The 20,735-nt window shown below is 33.6% G+C and overlaps 1 protein-coding gene across 3 annotated transcripts in view; it reads right to left on the bottom strand.

The window, feature by feature from the left end:
- Positions 1-20,735, bottom strand: part of Sh (Potassium voltage-gated channel protein Shaker) — a 907,958-nt gene that overhangs the window by 18,107 nt on the left and 869,116 nt on the right. For all 3 annotated transcript variants that reach the window (XM_081727649.1, XM_081727648.1, XM_081727651.1), the window contains exon 7: positions 15,536-15,700. In XM_081727649.1, the coding sequence (XP_081583775.1) occupies positions 15,543-15,700 (158 nt within the window). In that variant the 3' untranslated portion in view covers positions 15,536-15,542. The remainder of the gene's footprint in view (positions 1-15,535; positions 15,701-20,735) is intronic.

Below are 20,735 nucleotides of genomic sequence, written 5' to 3'. Positions count from 1 at the left end.
AATTTTAATTTTAATTTTATAATTTGATGCCAGAAAGACTAAATACTAGAGTAAATATTCGTAAAAAAATATTTGAATTCTTTTTTTTTTTGTGCCGTATTCTATGCATATATTTCTTATGTAAACAAATGAATGAATTGTGCAGTGATATCCAACCAGTAACATCGAAACTTTTGTTTTGATCAGAATATAGGAAAAATGCTGTACTAAATACTACTGGGGATTCTGCATGAAATAGTATGTGGTAAGACTTTTATATTTGTCGGGGGTAAAGAAGCTGACATCATGAATTACCACTATGGCCCTAATAGTAATCATAGTTTGAAAGGATCTATCCGGTTTGCCATAACACTAACAGTACAATTACATAGGAGGCATATGCCTATCATGTTCCCTCAGGTACATGGGTATGTGTCTAGTATGTGCCTTATGTATCTCTGAGAGAGAAATCACATGGATGGCAAGTGATAGTCACAGTCTATGTCCGCCCCTAGGCACATGCCTGACATATACCTGGGGAACGTACCTAGTATGTTCTAGATATGTTCCCCATACCGTAAGCGTTAATGAACCACAAAATTACTCCCACAAAATATGTTAAATCGCCTATATGTGTAATGTGTTTACATTAAGGTGAGTCTAAAAACACTTTAAACAAGTAAAAAAAAAAAAAAAAAAAAAAAATGTATCCCAGGCTGGGCGCGAGCCACCAACCTTTGGATTACTAGCCGCGTGCTCTTCCGACTTGGCCACGGACGCGATGAAGAAATCGCCGCTTGTAGAGGAATAAATTGTTGAGGTCTTTTGAATTTGGCTAATCAGAATGTTCTTTTAACCGCGTATATTCGACGATAACCGTTTGGGATCAGATAAAATCTACTTGCCATGTAATTTTATAACAAAATGACGAGTGTCTATTTACTTTATTTTATGGTTCTTCCATTTTCACTTTCAAATGTTCGGCGACAGTTGCCATCTAATAAAGCTGATGCGTTTGTTGCTTCTAGTACACAATCGCTTAGAAAAAGAAGCAACAAATGCATCAAGTGTGGGAGATGAATTTAGGACACTTAAATGGCGCATGCCTAGCACATCTTATGCTGTTAGCGTTTCTGAAACAGTATGTACCTGAAGGACGCACCTAGAACATGACAAATATGTGTCCCAAGTGACGACATAAAAACAAATGACTGTTAGAGTGCGAAACTGAGCCAGGTATATAAATGCTATATTTGTGGTACATAGTTGCAAATATCAATTAGGTGTAAAAAGTACCTAAAACTGTAAGTAGTTGAAGTACATACTTAACACATGAATATCATGTGTGCCAAGTGTCGGGTACCTAAAAAGTAACTGGGACACCTAAATGGCACATGCCTAACACATCTTGTGCTGTTAAGGAAGAACCAGACTGTGTCATGTCGTCAGGTCAAAAGTCACGTTGCATGTTAAATTGAGTCTGGAGATTTCCAAATCCAGATGTAAGATATTTCAAGCACGTAAACTCCGCGTGAGGCGCCCTGGGTAATTCGAAGAAGATGCATATACTTTATCATTATTATTGATTTTACTCAAACAACTTGACTTTTGACAATGTTCTATCCATATTTACCTTATGTGCTACAAATCGTTTTTAAGCTCTTCATTATGTTTTTGCAATAAGCTTTCAATCAGCCATCTTCTTATGAGCTGCCTTTTGAGATATGTAGACGACTTAAGTTTTCTCATTGATTTTCTATTGTATTCAATGTTCATGTTTCGTATATTTTGACTATGTTCCATCCATTTTAGGACAATTTGCATAATCTCTTCTACATTTGAGCTGAACTTCAACTATCTCCCCAAAAGTCTGTTCACACCATTGCAACCGGATAAGATTTTACTCTCCTCAAAAGAGTTGAGTTGAGTTGATTTTCAGTTTAACGTCCCTTTCAGCAGCGAGGCTATATGAGACGTGGACCTACTGATTAACGTGGAATCCGAACCATATGAGCAACAGCTGGGAATCGAACCCGGATCTCCCACGCTAAAGGCGCGTACGCTAACCGCTTAGCCACGGAGGAGTCCTCTCTTCAAAAGAGTTAATATGGAGGCTTGTTTTTCAAAATCACGAGCAAACATACTCGAAAGATTAAGGAAAAATAAACCAAAGTAAGAAAAAAATCTGAACCGCAACGTATGTGAATGGAACTGAGTCATTAAATCCATAATAAGTTGTCATTCGATGACTTATTCCCTTTACCACTTGCCATGTTAAATTAAAAATACCATTGATGACAATTAAATAACGTTATGATCTAATTTTCACATTGTATTTCCTCTGCACATTTAGTGACAAAATGACCCTTTATGTCTCTGCTTACACGTAGCTTAAATTAATACTTTCACCCACCTCCTTGAACAATTAACGAAAATGACAACGCAAACAAATCTTTATTCAACTAACGCCAACTCTAAAAACCTTTTTCTTTTCTTTTGATGAGTGAAATTTATATATGCTAAGAAGTGTGTCGTAATACGGTAAATTATATATGCGTTAAAATACCAAATAATACTATTGATAAAGTGGATACTTTCAAATATCTAGGATCAATATTAACAGACGAAAATCATATTCACGAAGAAATTAAATGTCGACTAAAAGCAGGGAATTCGTGTTATTATTCAGTTCAAAATCTCTTGTCGTCGCGAATTCTGTCGAGGAACTTGAAGCTTAAAATATATGAAACGATAATCATGCCTATTGTTCTGTATGGTTACGAAACATGGTCGCTTACTCTGAGTGAAGAACATAGACTGAAAGTATTTGAGAACAAAATCCTGAGACGAATATTCGGACCCAAGAGAAACGGGAATGGGGAATGGCGGAAACTTCATAACGAGACCTACATAATTTATAAGGTTTACCAAACATTGTTAGGGTCATCAAGTCTAGGAGGCTCAGGTGGGCAGGTCATGTAGCCAGGATGGAAGAAAATAGAAACGCTTTCAAAGTCTCCTACTTCAACCGGGCAACGACCATTAGGAAGACCTAGGCGCAGATGGGAGGACAATATTAAGATGGATCTCGCAAAAATAGGAATACAAAATAGAAACTGGATCCAGTTGGCTAAGGATAGAAGTTAGTGGAGAGCTTTTGTGAAAGCGGCATTGAACCTCTGGGTTCTATAGACCATAGAGTTAGTTAGTTGGAGAAGTATGTGTAGAAAATTGAATTAAATATACGCAGAATACCATGGGATTGATTTTCTCTCGAATTTTAACAAAATTATAATGATTTTTTTTATCAGTTTTTCTTTTGATTAGTTATGCACATGGAAAAGATCATGAGGTCATGCTTGATAAAATAATTGATAGTAAAATTTCCGAGCCTAAGATGGAAACCATCTGTAGACTTCAACGATCAAAGACCAACTAAAACAATTTAAACTCAGAATTTGGAGAAAGAATTGTCATAGCATTTTTGTATCAGAACGTACACCTTTTCCAAAGAGATAAACGATATAGTAAATTTTAATTTAGATAAGACAAAAACTCTAATAGCGCCCAAGAATGAATACTGCTCTCCCATATGGGTCATCAGAGCACCTACACATCTCTCTAAGCTTGATTCTATTCTCAATTTCTTTAATGCAATAGTACGCTTTCGTATTTCCGCATTTCGGATATTACTTAAGGAGGAATTCTTGCCATATCTTAATATCCTGACCCCAGGAGTACGCAGAAATAACTTTGGCCTGAAATTTCTTCATAAAATGGGAACTGGGAGCTTAATGGAAACTTAAGATCGGAAACATTACTTCAGGAATTATCTTTACCTATCTATTCCATCTTGCCCTCTAGATTGGCAATTATACATTTTTTTTTTTTCAGGATACCGAACTATTATAATCACCTAACAACTGATGATATTTTTTCGAGCCACCCGGTGTTTGAAAAAGCAATTAAATGAGTTTTGGCGAAATAATATTACTTTTACACTCTTTTTTGATACTGTTGTTTCGTTTAGTTGTTGTTGTTGTTTTTTTCCCTGTTTGTTAACATTTCCCTGTATAAAATGACCAAGTTATGCCGTATCTGGGAATTTGTTCAATAAATATTGCAAGAACTGTGTTAACGAACTGAGTTATATAAAAAAAGATTTATGAATTACAAAGAAGGAGCTATTTTGGTACGAAAGAAATACAATATCTTATATTAATGCAAGTTTATGGATAAGATTCAAGTGAACAATACAATCAAGAAAGACAAAACATCTATTCATGCTGTTGGAAATACTATTATATTCAACTTGAATAATTAACGCTTCATAACTTTTATAATGTGGTCCAAAGAAATTTAACTTCATTAGAATGGAAGAGAACAAGCTGCTAGACTCAAGTATTTTTATAACAAACGAGCAGATTATTTATGGAAATAGAACAAACATTGGGAAACTGAATTTAAGATAGCAATTTTCCACATACACATTAAGATTTATGTCGTCTTAATGTTTTTTTTTTTTTTAAGTTTGGGCAGGAAGCGCTTAGATGTAATTGTTTAGAAAAAACATACAACATAAATGGTAGAATGATGATAATTACTATTTATATCAATACTATCAGGGATCAATAAAAATTAGAATATTATAATTAATTGGCAACTAATGTATACTACATGATTTTCAGGGTATAACTTAAAGACATAATGTTTAAACATAATAAAGAAAAGAAAAGAAAAAAAACAACAGAAAAACATAATTTTCTACCTAATAACAATAATAACAATAAGCACTGGAACAAATAAATCAAAACAAATGCAGTCATTTCTGGTTAAATTAGTACGATCACATTTCTCTAAGTATAGTTCTCGACAATTTGTAGTTGTTTGATGCTTCCATGGAAGCTGGCGCAATTTTATTACTAAGAAGGTTTCAGTGAGTTAATAACACCTGCAAACTTGCTATTTCATTATGTGTAAGCTCACCATAACTAAACATCTATTTGATAAGTTACTGACGAATTTGGAAGGTTCAAAAATCTATCACAAAATGCAACAATGATTTAGGTTGTGTTGCAAATAAAAGTAAGTATTAATGGTTGAGGTAGTGTTGCAAATAAAAGTAAGTATCAATGAATTATGTAGTGTTGCAAATAAAAGTATCATATTTGTTACAAAATTATCTTGTTCATTGCGTTACTTTGTTTATTTTTCTAAGTGCATTCGTTGCCTTCTTGTTTTTCAAAATATAAAACACATTAATGAAACCAGTTAAACATGACTTCTGAATTTGAGGACTGGTAAAGTGAGAGTTTTTCTTTTAGTTATTATTCCAAGTGGAAATTATATTGTTCTACCTCAAAGGACGAACAAGAAAAATGTTATTGTTTGTAAATACGCCTGCACTCCCCATCATCTATGCATTATGATAGCTTTATAAACATTAAGCTTCGGTTATCCCTGTTGTTTCAGGACTGCAAAATCTGTCGTATCTTCCTTCTAAGTGGTTAACAAATGAAATTTAAAAGGATTGACATTCCATTTTATTCAAAAGAAACTAAGTAATTATAGATTTTCAATATTAACCCTTTCTGACCGTGTGATTCCATTTGGAATCACAAGTTTCCTTGGCTTTCATAGCACATATGTCGTGCCGAATAATTCCAAGTTGTCTCATACGTTGTAGTTATACGGCCCTGGCAATATATATTTTTTTTTTTAAAATAGATTTTCTTACTTCCTTAGACTTCGACATATAATCCATTGAAAATAAAAAAAAAAAAATTCTTCATTTCCAAAAAATAATTCAGGTCAGAAAAGGATTAAAATAGCATTACACTGACTTTCTTTCCTTCCCAATGAATGTAGATAAATCCCTAACTGGTTACAAGAGTTACTACATTGATACCATCAGGAATATATGAAAGAATATCCTTTTTCATCAGGAATATACGAAGAATTTAACGAATATAATGAACCTTATATTCACGACAAAATACTTTAAAACCAGTTTCAATGAACACATTAAGGACGAAAAAGCATTTGAAGTCAACAAACTATTTTTTACTAAGTCGGAATTCAACATCTTTAGAATATAACTTGGAATGAAATAGTTTTTTTTTTTTTTTTTTAATTAAATTTCATTTAAACGAAAATAGAGAAAGTCCAAAATTGAATTCTCATCAAGGAAATTTAGTTAAAATATGAATACTATTGTAAGTAACAATTTACTCAATAAAAAATAGGAAAAATGGTTAGAAACACGGAATGTCTAAAAAAAAATGAAATGAAATCTTTGAGTTTAACGTCCCACGATTATGCCCGTTAGGCTAAGGGATGATTAAAGAAAGTGAATGGAAGAATTGGTGGAATGAGAAAATGAGGAAAAACAGGAGTACCCTGAGAAGACCCACGAGTACGATGTTGTCCACCACACACTTACTTGGCCGGGGAACGAACCAGGGCCTCCACGCACCAGAGGTAAGTGATCTACCACTGAGACAACCTGCTCCCTACGTGGAATGTTTAACTGTCAAATCCCTAACAAAATTCTCTCTTAGATTACATAAGGTTTTACAGTGCAGAGTTAAAATCTTTGTAAATTTGTGTTCCTAAGACCTTCAAAATAATTTTGTCCTATCTTCGTGATGAAAGTTGATGATTTTAGTCGAGATATTGAAGAAATTACATTTATTCATGTACAGAAGATTTATTTGTACATCCTCAGTGTATAGTGACAACATGATGAATTTTGTTTTAGTTTTGACCAAGCTTGTCCTCTGGAGGATTTTGATAATGTTTCGAATTTATTTTTGGAGTTCTTTCAAAGACTGAATGGTATGTCAGTAATCGAGAATTTATTGAGAAATGTAAAATAAAAGTTAAAAACAAAAACCGAATAGGAAACAATTGATTGCAATCTCTTAAGAAACTGAAAACACGTTCTGGTAAGGAAAGGGTGATTTACAAATCTACATCATCTGCACTTATGGATGAGAAACTAGCCTTATTAAAATGATCATACTTCACTCGTGACCATACAAGTGACAATACATTAATACAAAAACAACTTTTTTCCCGACATTGCAAACTTTCACAAAAATTAATTTCACAAAAGCACTGGGTTTTATGTATATATAAGAGTACAATGTATCTTACATCAAGAGGACGTAGAAGAACGGCTAGTGTTCTTGTCTCGCGATTAGAAGGTCTTGTGTTCAACTTCTGTGGCCAATCATCTTCACTAAGTTTTTGTTAGTCACACTTGGCAAATTCTGAGATGATAATTCTAAACTTAAGTCTTAGCTTTTTTTTAAAAAAAAGCAATCCTCTGTTTCACTGTTAATTCCCCTGATTTATTGTTAATTCCTTTGTTTTATTGTTAATTCTTCGATTTTATTGTTAATTCCTATGTTTCATGGTTAATTAATATGTTCCATGTCTAACTTCTTTGTTTCATTGTTATTCCTGTTTCATTGCTAATTCATATGTTTCATTGTTAGTTCCTATATTTTATTGACAATTCCAATGTTATTGTTAATTTCTCATGTTTCATTATAAATTCCAATATTTTATTGTTATTTTCACGGTTTTATTGTCAATTCCTATGTTTTATTGTTAATTCTTATGCTTCATTGTTAATTTCTCTGATTTTGTTAATTTATATGTTTTATTATTTCTTCTCTTTTATTATTAATTCCTCTGTTCTGTTGCTATTTCTGGTCTGATTGTTAATTCCTATGTTTTATTGTTAATTACTATATTTCATTGTTGATATCTATATTATGTTGTTAATTCCTCTGTTTTATTGTACTTTTTCCTTTTATTGCGAATGTTTCTGTTTTATTATTAATGTCTATTTCATTGTTAATTCTTCTATTTTATTGTTACTTAATAACTCCTATGTTTTATTATTAATTTCTATGGTTCATTGTTAATTTCTCTATGTCATTGTTAATTCTTGTTTTATTGTTAATTCTTAAGTCTGATTTCTGCATATCATTGTTCATTGTTATGCTTTGAGTGTAAAATGGTTTCATAGATGTGTCCAGAACTATCATCATCATCATCATGAGTATTCTGCCATTATTGGCAGGTCACAGCTGAGAAGCATCTATGCTGCACGATCCTCTGCTAACCTGTTCGTTTTCACGTATGATCTTTCTGCTTTTATATCGTCCATTAATCGTAGCCTGCTTTGCTCCTTTCTTTCCTGCCACCAAGCAAGTCCCTGGAGCTCCTTCGTGGCTAAGCGGTTAGCGTACGCGCCTTTAGGTAGGAGACCCGGATTCGATTCCCGGCGAGAGCTCATGTGGTTCGGATTCCACTTTAATCAGTAGGTCTACGTCTCATATAGCCTCGCTGCTGAACGGGACGTTAAATTCAACATTAACTCAACTCAACTCTAGCACGTCCCCCACGATACAATTTCTTCTTAAGCAATGCTCTAACCAGTTTCTCCTCCTCTTCTCAATAATATCTAAAAATGCTTTCTTCTTCCCACCATTTTTAACACCCTCTCATTCGTTTTCCATTCGACCCAACTAATTCTCTCCATACCTACATTTCGAAACCTTCCAATCATTTTTCATCACTTTTGCGTAACGTCTATGTTTCCGCCCCATACACTACAACACTCCAGAACTATGTTTCTAAATAAATAAATTATACCAGGCACAATTTTAATTTTGATATTTTTAACAATGTATTATAAAGAACAAACATTTCTAGGCACAGATAATTTGATACGTTTAGTAGCAGATTTTCTGCATGTAATATTGTTATTTTATTTTAATTTTAATAAATGTTATGTTTTCTTTATGAAGAGTTTTACTTTATCCAAACTATGTTTATTTTTATTTTATTTTTTAAATTCTTTTCTGTTTTACCTTTTCATTAGAGAAAAGTTCGTAGAATCAAAATAAAAAAGTAAAATAAAAATGAAACTTTGAAAATGAAAAATGAAATGCAATCCCTCAGTTTTACGTCACACGATTATGCCGGCTAGGTTAAAGCAGACGGTGATGATGAGAAATGAATGAAATAGTGGAATGATGAAAATGGGAGGAAACGGGAGAACCCCGAGAAAACACACACACGGTGTTTGTCCACCACAAAATTCACTTGGCGCGAGCTGGGATCAAACCAGGGACCCCATGTACCAGAGATGGAACACTCTGCCACTGAGACACAACGGCCCCGTGAAACTTTAAGTTGTCGATGTTATAACTTCAAGTAAAAGAGTGTAATGATATATGGTAGTGGATAATAATAGAGCAAGATAGTAGAAGGAAACGGGAGAATCTCGAGAAACCCTACGAACGCGAAGTTGCCTACTACAAACACATATGGTTTGAGGTATTAAAGTACTACTGTAAAGAAATTTCTTAAACATTTTTATATCACTGTGTATGTAATAAAAATCTGATGACGTATTATGTATAACATACGCTAATGGAGACTAATGGCAAAAAACAAAGCAAATATTAAAACATCTGAATACAACCATTATTTGGCAACCTTGATAGTTTATTTTTGATAGCACTATACTGTTTTAATTGATCAAAAATCTATATAAAAACATCAATTTGCCATATCGTGATGTAAATATTGCTTCATAATTGGCAGAAATCTGTCTATGACAACGAAGTATAATATATGAATAAATTATCAAAGTTGTTTTTAGGGAGTAGAGAAAGGGCAAGAGAGAGAAGTCTATGAAAACGTAGTTATAATCTCCGCGTGTTTTCAATTGAAGATGACATAAGTATCCGTAGTGTTGTAACCCGTTTCATCCAGGCGATCATCTGCAGGGGAAGTGGCAACAGTGTAGCTCTCTCGCAACCGGCGATCAATACAATGCCTTTGCCGGGTCCTCTTCTGCCCTACTCTACGGCCCCCTATCTAATACTCCAATACGATATCATTTAAAGAAAATATCTCGACTTCTTATTTTTTTCCCTCCCACAATTCGACAAATAATAAAAAAAAAAAATTGTTACAGCTCCTAAAGATTGACGTATACAGAAACTGGTTGAACCTTTTACGGGAGTAAGGGAGAAGGGGAGATTTCCTCGAATCTACACACAAACACATACACATGCTCCTCAGAATGAGTGAGTGAGAGAGAGAAACAGAGAGGGAAAAGAAAAGAAAGAGCATTTAAGAGTGGATCCTAAGAAATAATATAATTTACGTTTGAGATAAATTATCGTAATCATATACTAATACAATGATATTTTTACATTGAAGGTTGTTATTTATTTTGGCAAAACTATTGTTACTATAAACAGAGGAACTAATAACAAAAGATAAGAAATTGTAAAACATAGAAATTAAGAAAACCTGAGGGATTAACAATGAAACATAAGAATTAACAATAAAACATAGGGATTAACAATAAAATCGTTGAAATATCAATAAAACATTGGAATTTACAATGAAACAAAGGAATTTACAATGGCATTGGAATTGTTAATAAAATATAGGAAGTAACAACGAAACTTAGGAATTAGCAATGAAACAGGAATAACCATGAAATAAAGGAGCTAAACATGGAACATAGGAATTAACAATAAAACATAGGAATTAACAATAAAACCGTTGAAGTAATAACGAAACATAGGAATTTACAATGAAACAGAGGAATTAACAATGACATTGGAATTGACAATTAAACTCAAACTTAGAAATTAGCAATGAAACAGAAATAAGAACGAAACAAAGGAATTAAACATGTTATATAGGAATTAATCATGAAACATAGGAATTAACGGTACAACAGAAGAATTAACAAATTACGTGAATAAAATACAAAAATTAAACAAAATTTCCTTGAAAAAATAAATTCAACATTGTATCTTTAAAAATGTATTTAATAATGGTATACCATTCACTCGTGATTACCAGGTTGCAAGATTTGTAACCAAGAGTCATCAATAAAGTGATATGTTAACCAGATTTTTACGTCTTTATCATATGTTGAGATTTTTGGTCGAATCCGATAATGGAAGAATTTTATTTAATTTGAGCAATTGTAATATTCCGACAAGATCTAAATAATTTTAATCTTGAAATATTTGTCTATTTTGTAAAGTTCCAGGATAATCTTTCCTTCCAATATCAAGTAACAGTGGAAAATATTAATTTTTGTTTCTCAGCATTCACCTGATAACTGAGAAACAGACCTTGGAATAGTGGTCCGTGGAATCCAAGTCCTGATCTGATTATGAAGCAAGGACGTTACCCATTTATCCACACCCCCTTCGTTTTAAGATACATATAATAAAAAGGGTGACCCGAAATAACCGCCTACATTTGAAAGACTATAAAACAACAACAACAACAACAAGTGCAGATAGAAAGTTGTTTATTAGAATATATAAAATGGCGTTGAAAACAGTTTGTAATTATTTTGTTCTGATTTGTTCTATCCTTACACTCTCCCAAGGAAGCCCAACAGCTGCAGCATGCTTCCTTGTAGAACTTTCTGGGGACTACAAAATAGACTCTCTCATAGCCTCAATATTCCACCGGTGAGCCCATTGTTCGAAAGTTTCTACCCAATGCGAGATAGTCGTCCGATTAGGAACATTTTCACAACACAAAACAGAAAACTGCAAGCAAAAACCTCCTTGCACTGTAATCACAGAACTGCTGTTTTTGAAAACATTTCCTGTGTGTACAAGATGAGCTCCTGCCCAAACCATAATGACTGAAAACGGCAGGAGACGGAGCAGAATCGATGATTCCCTCCTTTGACAGCGGCACAGCCGATCAAAAAGTGGGTGAATTTATGTTTCTTCTTTATTTATCTTCTTATGTTCTTTACAATAATTGAATTCCAATTGCTGTGTAATTTCCACAGACAATAGAACAGCATAATTACAAACTGTCTTCAATAACATTTTGTATCTTTCAATAAACGTCTTTCTATCTGTAATACTTTTTCTTTCATTCGCCTTTGAAATGTGCAAGGTTATTTTGGGTCACCCTGTATTACAATAAATTTGAAAGTTCATTTCAAAACGTTTACAAATTTCAGAGCTAGGTTTAATGCTTTTTAAAGTTACGCAGGAAAGAAATTAACAAAAATCGTGACTCTTGAGTGTAAAACATATGAAAACATTTCTACAAACAAGGTAGTACAAGGCAAATATTTAGAAGATGAGCAGAACACTTAAGAATCTTGGAAAATTACTTATTTTACGTAAGAAAAAATTATAGGAAAATAAAAGTGATATATTTTATAATATGATAGTATTATAAGAGACGAAGACAAACAAACATCACATAGACTTGTAATCTGGATGATTTTTAATACGCGTAGAAAGACGTAACTAAATTTTGAGGCAGATTACTCAAGTGGATCTTGTTGTTGAGAAAGATAAATAAAGCATTAAAAATCAATGCAAAATAATAAAGAACAAAATGTTACATTATGTCTGAACTTACCCATTAAAATAATTTAAAATATAGTACTATGTTTAACAAGATTTTACAATGTGCATATTTGTATAATAAAGTTTATGTAGATAGAAAGCAATAAAAGCTTATGTTTAATTAGATTATATTTACATATACGAGGGCTATCCAGAAAGTAGATTACGTTTTGGAATAAAAAATCAACAAAGTATAGGAAACAAATTTTATTATATACAGATGAAAGCCACACACAAATACTACTTTTCGACATAGTCACCATTCAAATTAAGGCATTTATCGTAGCGATGTACGAGCTTGGAAATTCCTTCGTCGAAAAATTCGACCGCCTGCGACTTCAACCACTTCGTTACCTCTTCTTGCAGCTGTTCGTCGTCATCAAAACGCTGCATAGCCAGCCACTTCTTCATTGCTGGGAATAGGTGGAAGTCGCTCGGTGCCAGGTCGGGACTGTACGGCGGATGAGGAAACAACTCCCACTGAAAAGATTCAAGAACTTCACGCGTGACATTTGCCGTGTGGGGCCGGGCGTTGTCGTGAATCAACAAGATCTTAGAGCTCAACATTCCTCTGCGCTTGTTTTGAATTGCTCTTCTGAGGTTTTGCAGAGTTTGGCAATACCTTTGAGCGTTTATTGTAGTGCCTCTTTCCAGGAAGTCCACCAAAATCACACCTTTTCTGTCCCAAAAAACAGTCGCCATCATCTTCCTTGCCGACATTGTTTGCATGCATTTCTTGGGTTTTTGGGGAGAACCTGTGTGCCCCCACTGCATTGATTGCAATTTCGTTTCACAGTTCACGTGTTTCACCCATGTTTCGTCACCAGTAACGATGCGATCGAGTAAAGAGTCACCATCCTTATTGTAGGCGTCCAAAAAGTGCAACGCTGCAGCCATTCGCTGATTTTTGTGGTCCTCTGTCAAGATTTTTGGAATCCATCTTGCACAAAACTTGTGGTAACCAAGCTTTTCGCTGATGATTTCGTGCAACAAACTTCGCGAAATTTGTGGAAAACTCAAAGAAAGTTCCGTTATTGTGAACTTTCGATTTTCACGGACTTTAACATCGACTTTTTCGACAAGTTCGGCAGTCACTTTGCTGGGTCTCCCACTTCGATCTTCGTCGTGAACATTGGTTCGGCCATTTTTAAATCTTATGACCCACTGTCGCACTCCACCTTCAGTGATAATGTTGTCCCCATACACTTCACACAGCTGCCGATAGATTTCTATCGGTTTACAGTTTTTTGCTGTCAGAAACCTTATTACTGCACGCACCTCGCAGCTCGCGGGATTTTCAATTAACGCAGACATTTCAAACCGTCACAGTATCTTAACGGAGCACAGCACGAACCTCTCACTAGCACGGCTAGATGCCGACTGAGCTGCGCAACGCTCTGACCCCAAGATGGCCGCGCTAGCCCCGCCCCTAGCGGACACAGACGAAAACGTAATCTACTTTCTGGATAGCCCTCGTATATTCTAATTTTTCATTTATACTAGGGAAGATATTATTTATGATACAAGAAGAACATTATTTATAAAGTACTAAAGAAGAAATGCAAAGTTTGTTGTGAAATAAAGTGAATTGCAGTATTATATATCAGGAAGTATATACAGGGTGTTACAAAAATCTGTCACAATATTTTGAGAATAGATTCCTCATATCAAAATAAAAAAAAAAAAAAGTTAATATGGACTTGTGCTCAAAAGTGGATAGTTTCGGAGTTATAGGATGCCAAAAACGTGAAATAAGTGAATTTTAAAAGTTCATAACTCCACTACTATGGGATCTATCGTAGTCGGGTCAAGATATCATTGAGGAACTAGTATGTGAACTATTCAAATATCCATGTTTAAACATTCTCCAGTACTTGCACATCAATTTTTAGAAAGGTAGATGGAGAGTGATCAAGTGCTTCCAAACAGCCTCTCTAAAAATGATCGTGCAAGAATCGAAGATTCTGATAAATGGATATTTGGGTAGTCCACAGACTACTTCCCCAGTGATGTCTTGATCCGACTACGATCGGTCCTATAGTAGTGGAACTATGAATTTTTGAAGTTTATTTTTTCACGTTTTCGGCACCCTAGAACTCCGAAACTATCCACTTTTGAGCACAGGTCCATATGGCTTTTTTTCTTGTTTTGATGTGAGAAGTTTATTCCCAAAATATTGACAAACTTTTGTAACACCCTTTATTTACTAACTAAATAGTACCATTTTATGTGTGTTTATTACTAGAAGTAAATATTTGGTACATTTACAACATAATGGGAAATGAATACATATAACATTAGTTTTAAACATATAGCAGGGGCGGATCCAGGACGGACTTCTGGGGAGGGGACGGTAGGTTGTAATACTGCTACTTAGAGCTACTTTAAGAGATCCAAACTCTGGGATGGGTTTTATTTATATATATAAAATAAGAAAGTTTCCTCTTCTGGGGATGGGGGGCAATTGCCCCGATCGTCCCCCCTGGACCCGCCACTGACATATAGTATATTTCACCTAAACGATGGAGTCAATCATGACAATAGTTTGTGAACTACAAAATTATGTTACTAAAATTAAACTGTCATTACACATAAACCCATAGAAAAATATACAGATAAGCATATTTTCTGTAATAAATCATTAAGAAAATTATTCAAATGAACGGATTCCATACGGATTGCTGTATTGTGCAAAGCAGAAACTTATGCAAAAAGACTAAACGTCTTTCAAAGTGGAGATATAGATAAGAATGCAGAACTAGTTGAGTGGAATGGGAAACCAGCAAGGAAATGTTGCGGAAAGTGAGGTAGGGAAGAATAATTTTAAAAATAATTTTATAAAATAATTAAGGAAAACTGGTTAAGACACTTCTTAGGAAGAAATTACAATTCAAAGCGCGCGATAAACAGTGTAATGGTAGGAAAAGGAGGAAGGCAAGAATACGACTAATTTATACACTTTATTTAAAAGGATAACTTGTACTATGAGTCGAACATATTACAAGGAATCGTATGGCTTAGAAACTCCTATTTTGAGACTAGTGACTTACTAATGATAAAAGAATTCTTATATAAAAGAAAAAAATTATTAACGAAACAATAATAACATATTTTACCTAGTAGTCAGACATCTGTTTCGATGCTCATAGCGTTTATGTTGTTGTTATGCCTTGGATTGCAGTTCTGCTTTTTACTGACATCATGGGTTAGCAAGATGCCCTCCTCAAGTTCCATAATGTCGGACGATGATTCAGATAAAGATGTCTTCTTTAGATGCTGACCTGTTAAATGGAATAGAAAATTAAATCAGAAACATAATATACGTAAGGAACTCACATACGGTACTTAATATTTTTACCTGATTATCATACGGAAGACAATTTGCAACTTGTTTTATTTACACTCTTGTTCATTTGAAAAATGAAAAGCTTTTTGAAATGTATAAATAGAGCACAATTTTGTGTTCTGGATGGAAACCTACACACAACTAAAAAGTTAATATCTAAATGAATATATATATATATATGAAATTAGAGAACAAGTTTAATAGTTTAATGTATAAATTATCTGTAAGGTATACAATTTTAATTGGAAGAATATCTTCCTTAGCAGGAAACCGCAAGAAATACTTTGAAATTTTCATCCCTTTTCTGTGTTCAAATTGCATGCTGGATTTATATAAATATGTAAGAAAGTTTCCTTGAAAACATAAATTTATTGTTTTTATATAATAAACTAATTGAAGATTTAAACATATATGTAAAGATTCACTTTTATAAAACATACTAAACAATCATGTATTATACGCATATATATGTACATGTATATAAACAATCATTTATGATGTAAACGAAAACTTCAGTTATCTTATTATGAAAAAAAAAACAATAAAGTAATAGTTTTTAAAACTTGAAGAAAATTTCGTTATACATACATATTTATAAATTCTACTGAATTTATACAATATATATTGAATTTCCATTGAATTCAATTAAACTAAAGAGATTCGTTATATTTAACGAAAATACTTAACGTTAACGGCGATTGCGCAAATTCACATGATATATATATATATATCATCATCATCATCATAGGTATTCTGCCTTTATTGGCAGGTCACTTGCCGTAGCTGAGAAGCTTCCATGCTCCACGGTCCTCCGCTAACCTCTTCGTCTTCACGTATGATCTTTCTGTTTTTATATCATCCATTAATTGTAGTCTCCTTCGCCCTTTCCCTCTCTTTCCCGCCACCATACCCTCTAGGACGTCCCTCATGATACAATCTCTTCTTAGGCAATGTCCCAACCAGTTTCTCTTCCTCTTCCTAATACTACCTAAAAGTGTTCTTTTCTCACAAACCATTTCTAACACTCTCTCATTCGTTTTCCGCTCGACCCAACTAATTCTTTCCATATATATGTCAAAAACTTTTTGAAAATTTTTGTTGTCTATATTTTAATTATTATTAATGTGGAACATACAACTAATTAAATTACACACAAAACAAATTGCTAACAGATTCATTTTATTTGCATATAGATGAGAAAGGATCCGAATGTTAGCTCATTAGCATTTAACAGTACACTTGAGTGCAAAAATATATATTATATTTAAAAACATATCAAATTTCTATAAATAAAATGTAGAAAATGAAAGCAAAGAAAATGTAAAAGACTTAACTACTAACAAAAGGAGTATTTTATTCACTACGAGAATTTATTCAATCAATGGCTTAAGGTTAGTATTAATATAATATATGTGAACAGGAAGGTATTATTTACAAATTTGAAATTAAAACACGAACGAAAGCACAAACTTTGAATTGAATTGGTAGTTTTGAAAAGATCATGAGTCAGAAAATGACGATTTTGCTGTAGTTGAACTTTTATTTATTTATTTATTGTAACATCAATTCTCACAACAAGTTGTTCATTTTTTACAATGACAAGAAAAACTCTATTTTCTCAGAGATCGATCATTTTTTATCTATCAGAATTTTCAAAAGTTGAACAGTTTTTACGATGTTCTTATAACTTAACTTTTCCGACTAGTGGCCTTTTCAAAGCTACCGATTCAATTTAAAAGTAATGCCGAAAATCCAATGGCCACGATTTTGGTAACGTAAATATCTTTCGGTAACACCACATTTTGCTTGTAGTTTTACGTCTATAAATAAATAAGTAAATGAACTCTGTACTTCGTCCATGCTGTGCTACGTTAATTACTTAATGATGGTGAAACAGCAACAATGAGTGCTGTATATTACTTTGTCTTTGACATCTAGAATTTCTACATGTACTAATACCGTCTCTAGAACGATTAATTCATGTTGTAATCAATTATAAATTTCCACAGTAAAAGGATCATCAAATTTCGTCAAAAATTAAATTACAAGATATCTTTCTTCCCATTACGTGACATGAAACTACCATCAAAATTTAAATAGAAAGTCATATTTTTCTTTCTTCACATTTTTCGTAGACAATCAATGGTATCTAGCTATTATTATCTTTTATACTCTAAAATAAAATATAAAATGTAGCTTTGAGGTACTTTCTCACATATACAAAACTGCAAATTATTGAAGTTATATGTTCAATCAGAGTCCAATTTCATATAAGTTATAAGACCAATTAGAACTAGTGCATATCGTTGCATGTTGAACAAGTAGCTTACAAAATTAAACGTATTAGATACTTAGAAAGTTCTGTTGGAGTTAGATACTTAGCTGGATACTTAGAGAGTTCTGTCGGAGTTGGATATTTAAGAAGTTCTGTCAGAGCTGGATACTTAGAGAGTGCTGTCGGAGTTGGATACTTAAGATGTTCTGTCAGAGCTGGATACTTAGAGAGTTCTGTCGGAGTTGGATATTTAAGAAGTTCTGTCAGAGCTGGATACTTAGAGAGTGCTGTCGGAGTTGGATACTTAAGATGTTCTGTCAGAGCTGGATACTTAGAGAGTTCTGTCGGAGTTAGATATTTAAGAAGTTCTGTCAGAGCTGGATACTTAGAGAGTTCTGTCGGAGTTAGCTATTTAAGAAGTTCTGTCAGAGTTAGATACTTAGAGAGTTAGATAGCTTTGAGGTACTTTCTCACATATACAAAACTGCAAATTATTGAAATTATAAGACCAATTAGAACTAGTGCATATCGTTGCTTATTGAACAAGTAGCTTACAAAGTTAAACGTATTAGATACTTAGAAAGTTCTGTCGGAGTTAGATACTTAGCTGGATACTTAGAGAGTTCTGTAGGAGTTAGATATTTAAGACCTGTCAGAGCTGGATACTTAGAGAGTTCTGTCGGAGTTAGATACTTAAAAAGTTTTGTCAGAGTTAGATACTTAGAAAGTTCTGTCAGAGTTTGACCCTACAAAGAGCAAGGTAATACCATGAAATGAGGCAAAGTTGGAAAATCAGAAAAAAGTTCTCATCAGGAGAAATAACCGGTCTCCAACGCTTGGAGAGACTAAGGATCCTACGGAACATGAACCAAAGGAAGTTGTCCAATGCGTGAGTCACGTCATTCAGAGTTCAGAATCTCCATCCCTGAAGTTGTTTGCATGTTGATTGGAAGAAATGGTAATCTGATGGTGCAATGATCGCGAATATTGGGGATGCATTAGAGTTTCCCAACTAACTTGGATAATGGTATCACAGGTGACCTTAGCAATATGTGGCTTCACTTTGTCCTGCAACAGATCAACACTTCCGCGATTCACAAGTACTGAATCACAAGTTTTCACTTCTTGTACAAATTGCTATGAGCAGACAGTAGTTGATCGTCTGGCCGTGTGGCAGCAGTTCGCGATTAGTGACGAAGCCAAGAGGAGCAGTCTAATGGTCAGAAAAATTTTTTGCGGTGGTTTCTATTTTTTGTATATAGGATATAATAATTTCATATTATTTGAGCTACGTTGCAATACAACATGTCTGGGGACAGTTGCGGGTAGGGTGATACCACCGAGGGCATTGGCCTCTTTACCCCAATTTACAGAAGTGCTTTTTTGTAGTTTGTCTTATTGTGTTCCTTGTTTCTCCTTGAAGTTTCAGCTGCATGAAACAGACAGATAAACGTGAAAAAATATATGTATATACGTGTGTGGACTTGTGATGTTTTTCAATTCAGGACCTCAATTATTAATATTTTTATGTTGGTAAATACCATTACATGTTCAAATTCTGAATAATGGTTACATTTCAATATGGTAATGAAAACTACTTACAGAGTCTTGTCTCTCTCCCCAAAACAAATCCTGAAATGACGTCACTATGTTGTATTATAATACTGTTAATTGATTGCTGTGACTTACGTATTGTTGTGATGTTACGTATATAAATGTACCGAAATCAGTTACAACAGTATTTCCTCACCGACTTTAACAGGCGGGCGAAAAAGCCCAATAATATTATTATTAAATGACTCAGAGGTGACTAACTTTGGTTTCTCGTTGTTTGTGATTGAGATCAAGTAAAGCATTATAACTGAACAAAATCATTGTCAGCCATTAAAGATTTCCATTACGACGTGATTCACCTGAATGTAGAATGTCCTAAATCTCTTAACTGAATTGAATAACATCCCAAGTCCTTTGACTTGGGATGTTATTCTATTCATATGATATTTTGTATTAAAAATAAGATTTTGAATTAAAAATAAGGATCACTTAAAACCACACACACAGTGTTTGTCCACCATAAAGCCTACGTGGCGAAAGCTGGGATCCGAACTAGGAAAACACACACCAAAGGCGGGCGCTCTACCACTGCATTACAACACCTCTTAAGAGCCTGATATACTAAAAATAATACAAAATTTACCATTTTTCTTGTGCTTGTTTTTCATAAGTGCATTTTTAAATAATAGTTGTATTTAGTTTGTAATAAACAAAATAGTTTTAACATACAGTTATTAAAATTAAATAATAATGTTATTTAAAATGTAGTTCACAAGATACCAAAACAACATGATACGTAATTAAATGTAGTTGAGTTCGTTTGTCTAGTCGCTGCCTTAACTTAGATTTTGGGGGAGTTTTTATTCTGGCAACACTGTGATTTCTATGGATGGCAACACTGAAAATTCTTCAGGTTCATATTTTCTGTTATAGAATAAAATTATCTATGATTGTGGTAAGTTATATTTCATTATCTCCTTTCACTTATGAAAAACAAGCAAAAGAGAAATGGTAAATTTTGGATTATTTTTAGTATGTCAGACACTCAAGTTTTAGAACCATAAGTCTTCATATAATCTTGTATACTACACATCTGAGGCCAAATGAAGTGTATTGAGTTAGAAAAGCTAAGAACCTGATA

This window comes from Thermobia domestica, chromosome 10, assembly GCF_964235325.1.
Source record: "Thermobia domestica chromosome 10, izTheDome1.hap1.1, whole genome shotgun sequence".
In the NCBI taxonomy this organism is placed as follows: Eukaryota; Metazoa; Arthropoda; class Insecta; order Zygentoma; family Lepismatidae; genus Thermobia; species Thermobia domestica.
This window is presented reverse-complemented; position numbering and strand designations above follow the sequence as displayed.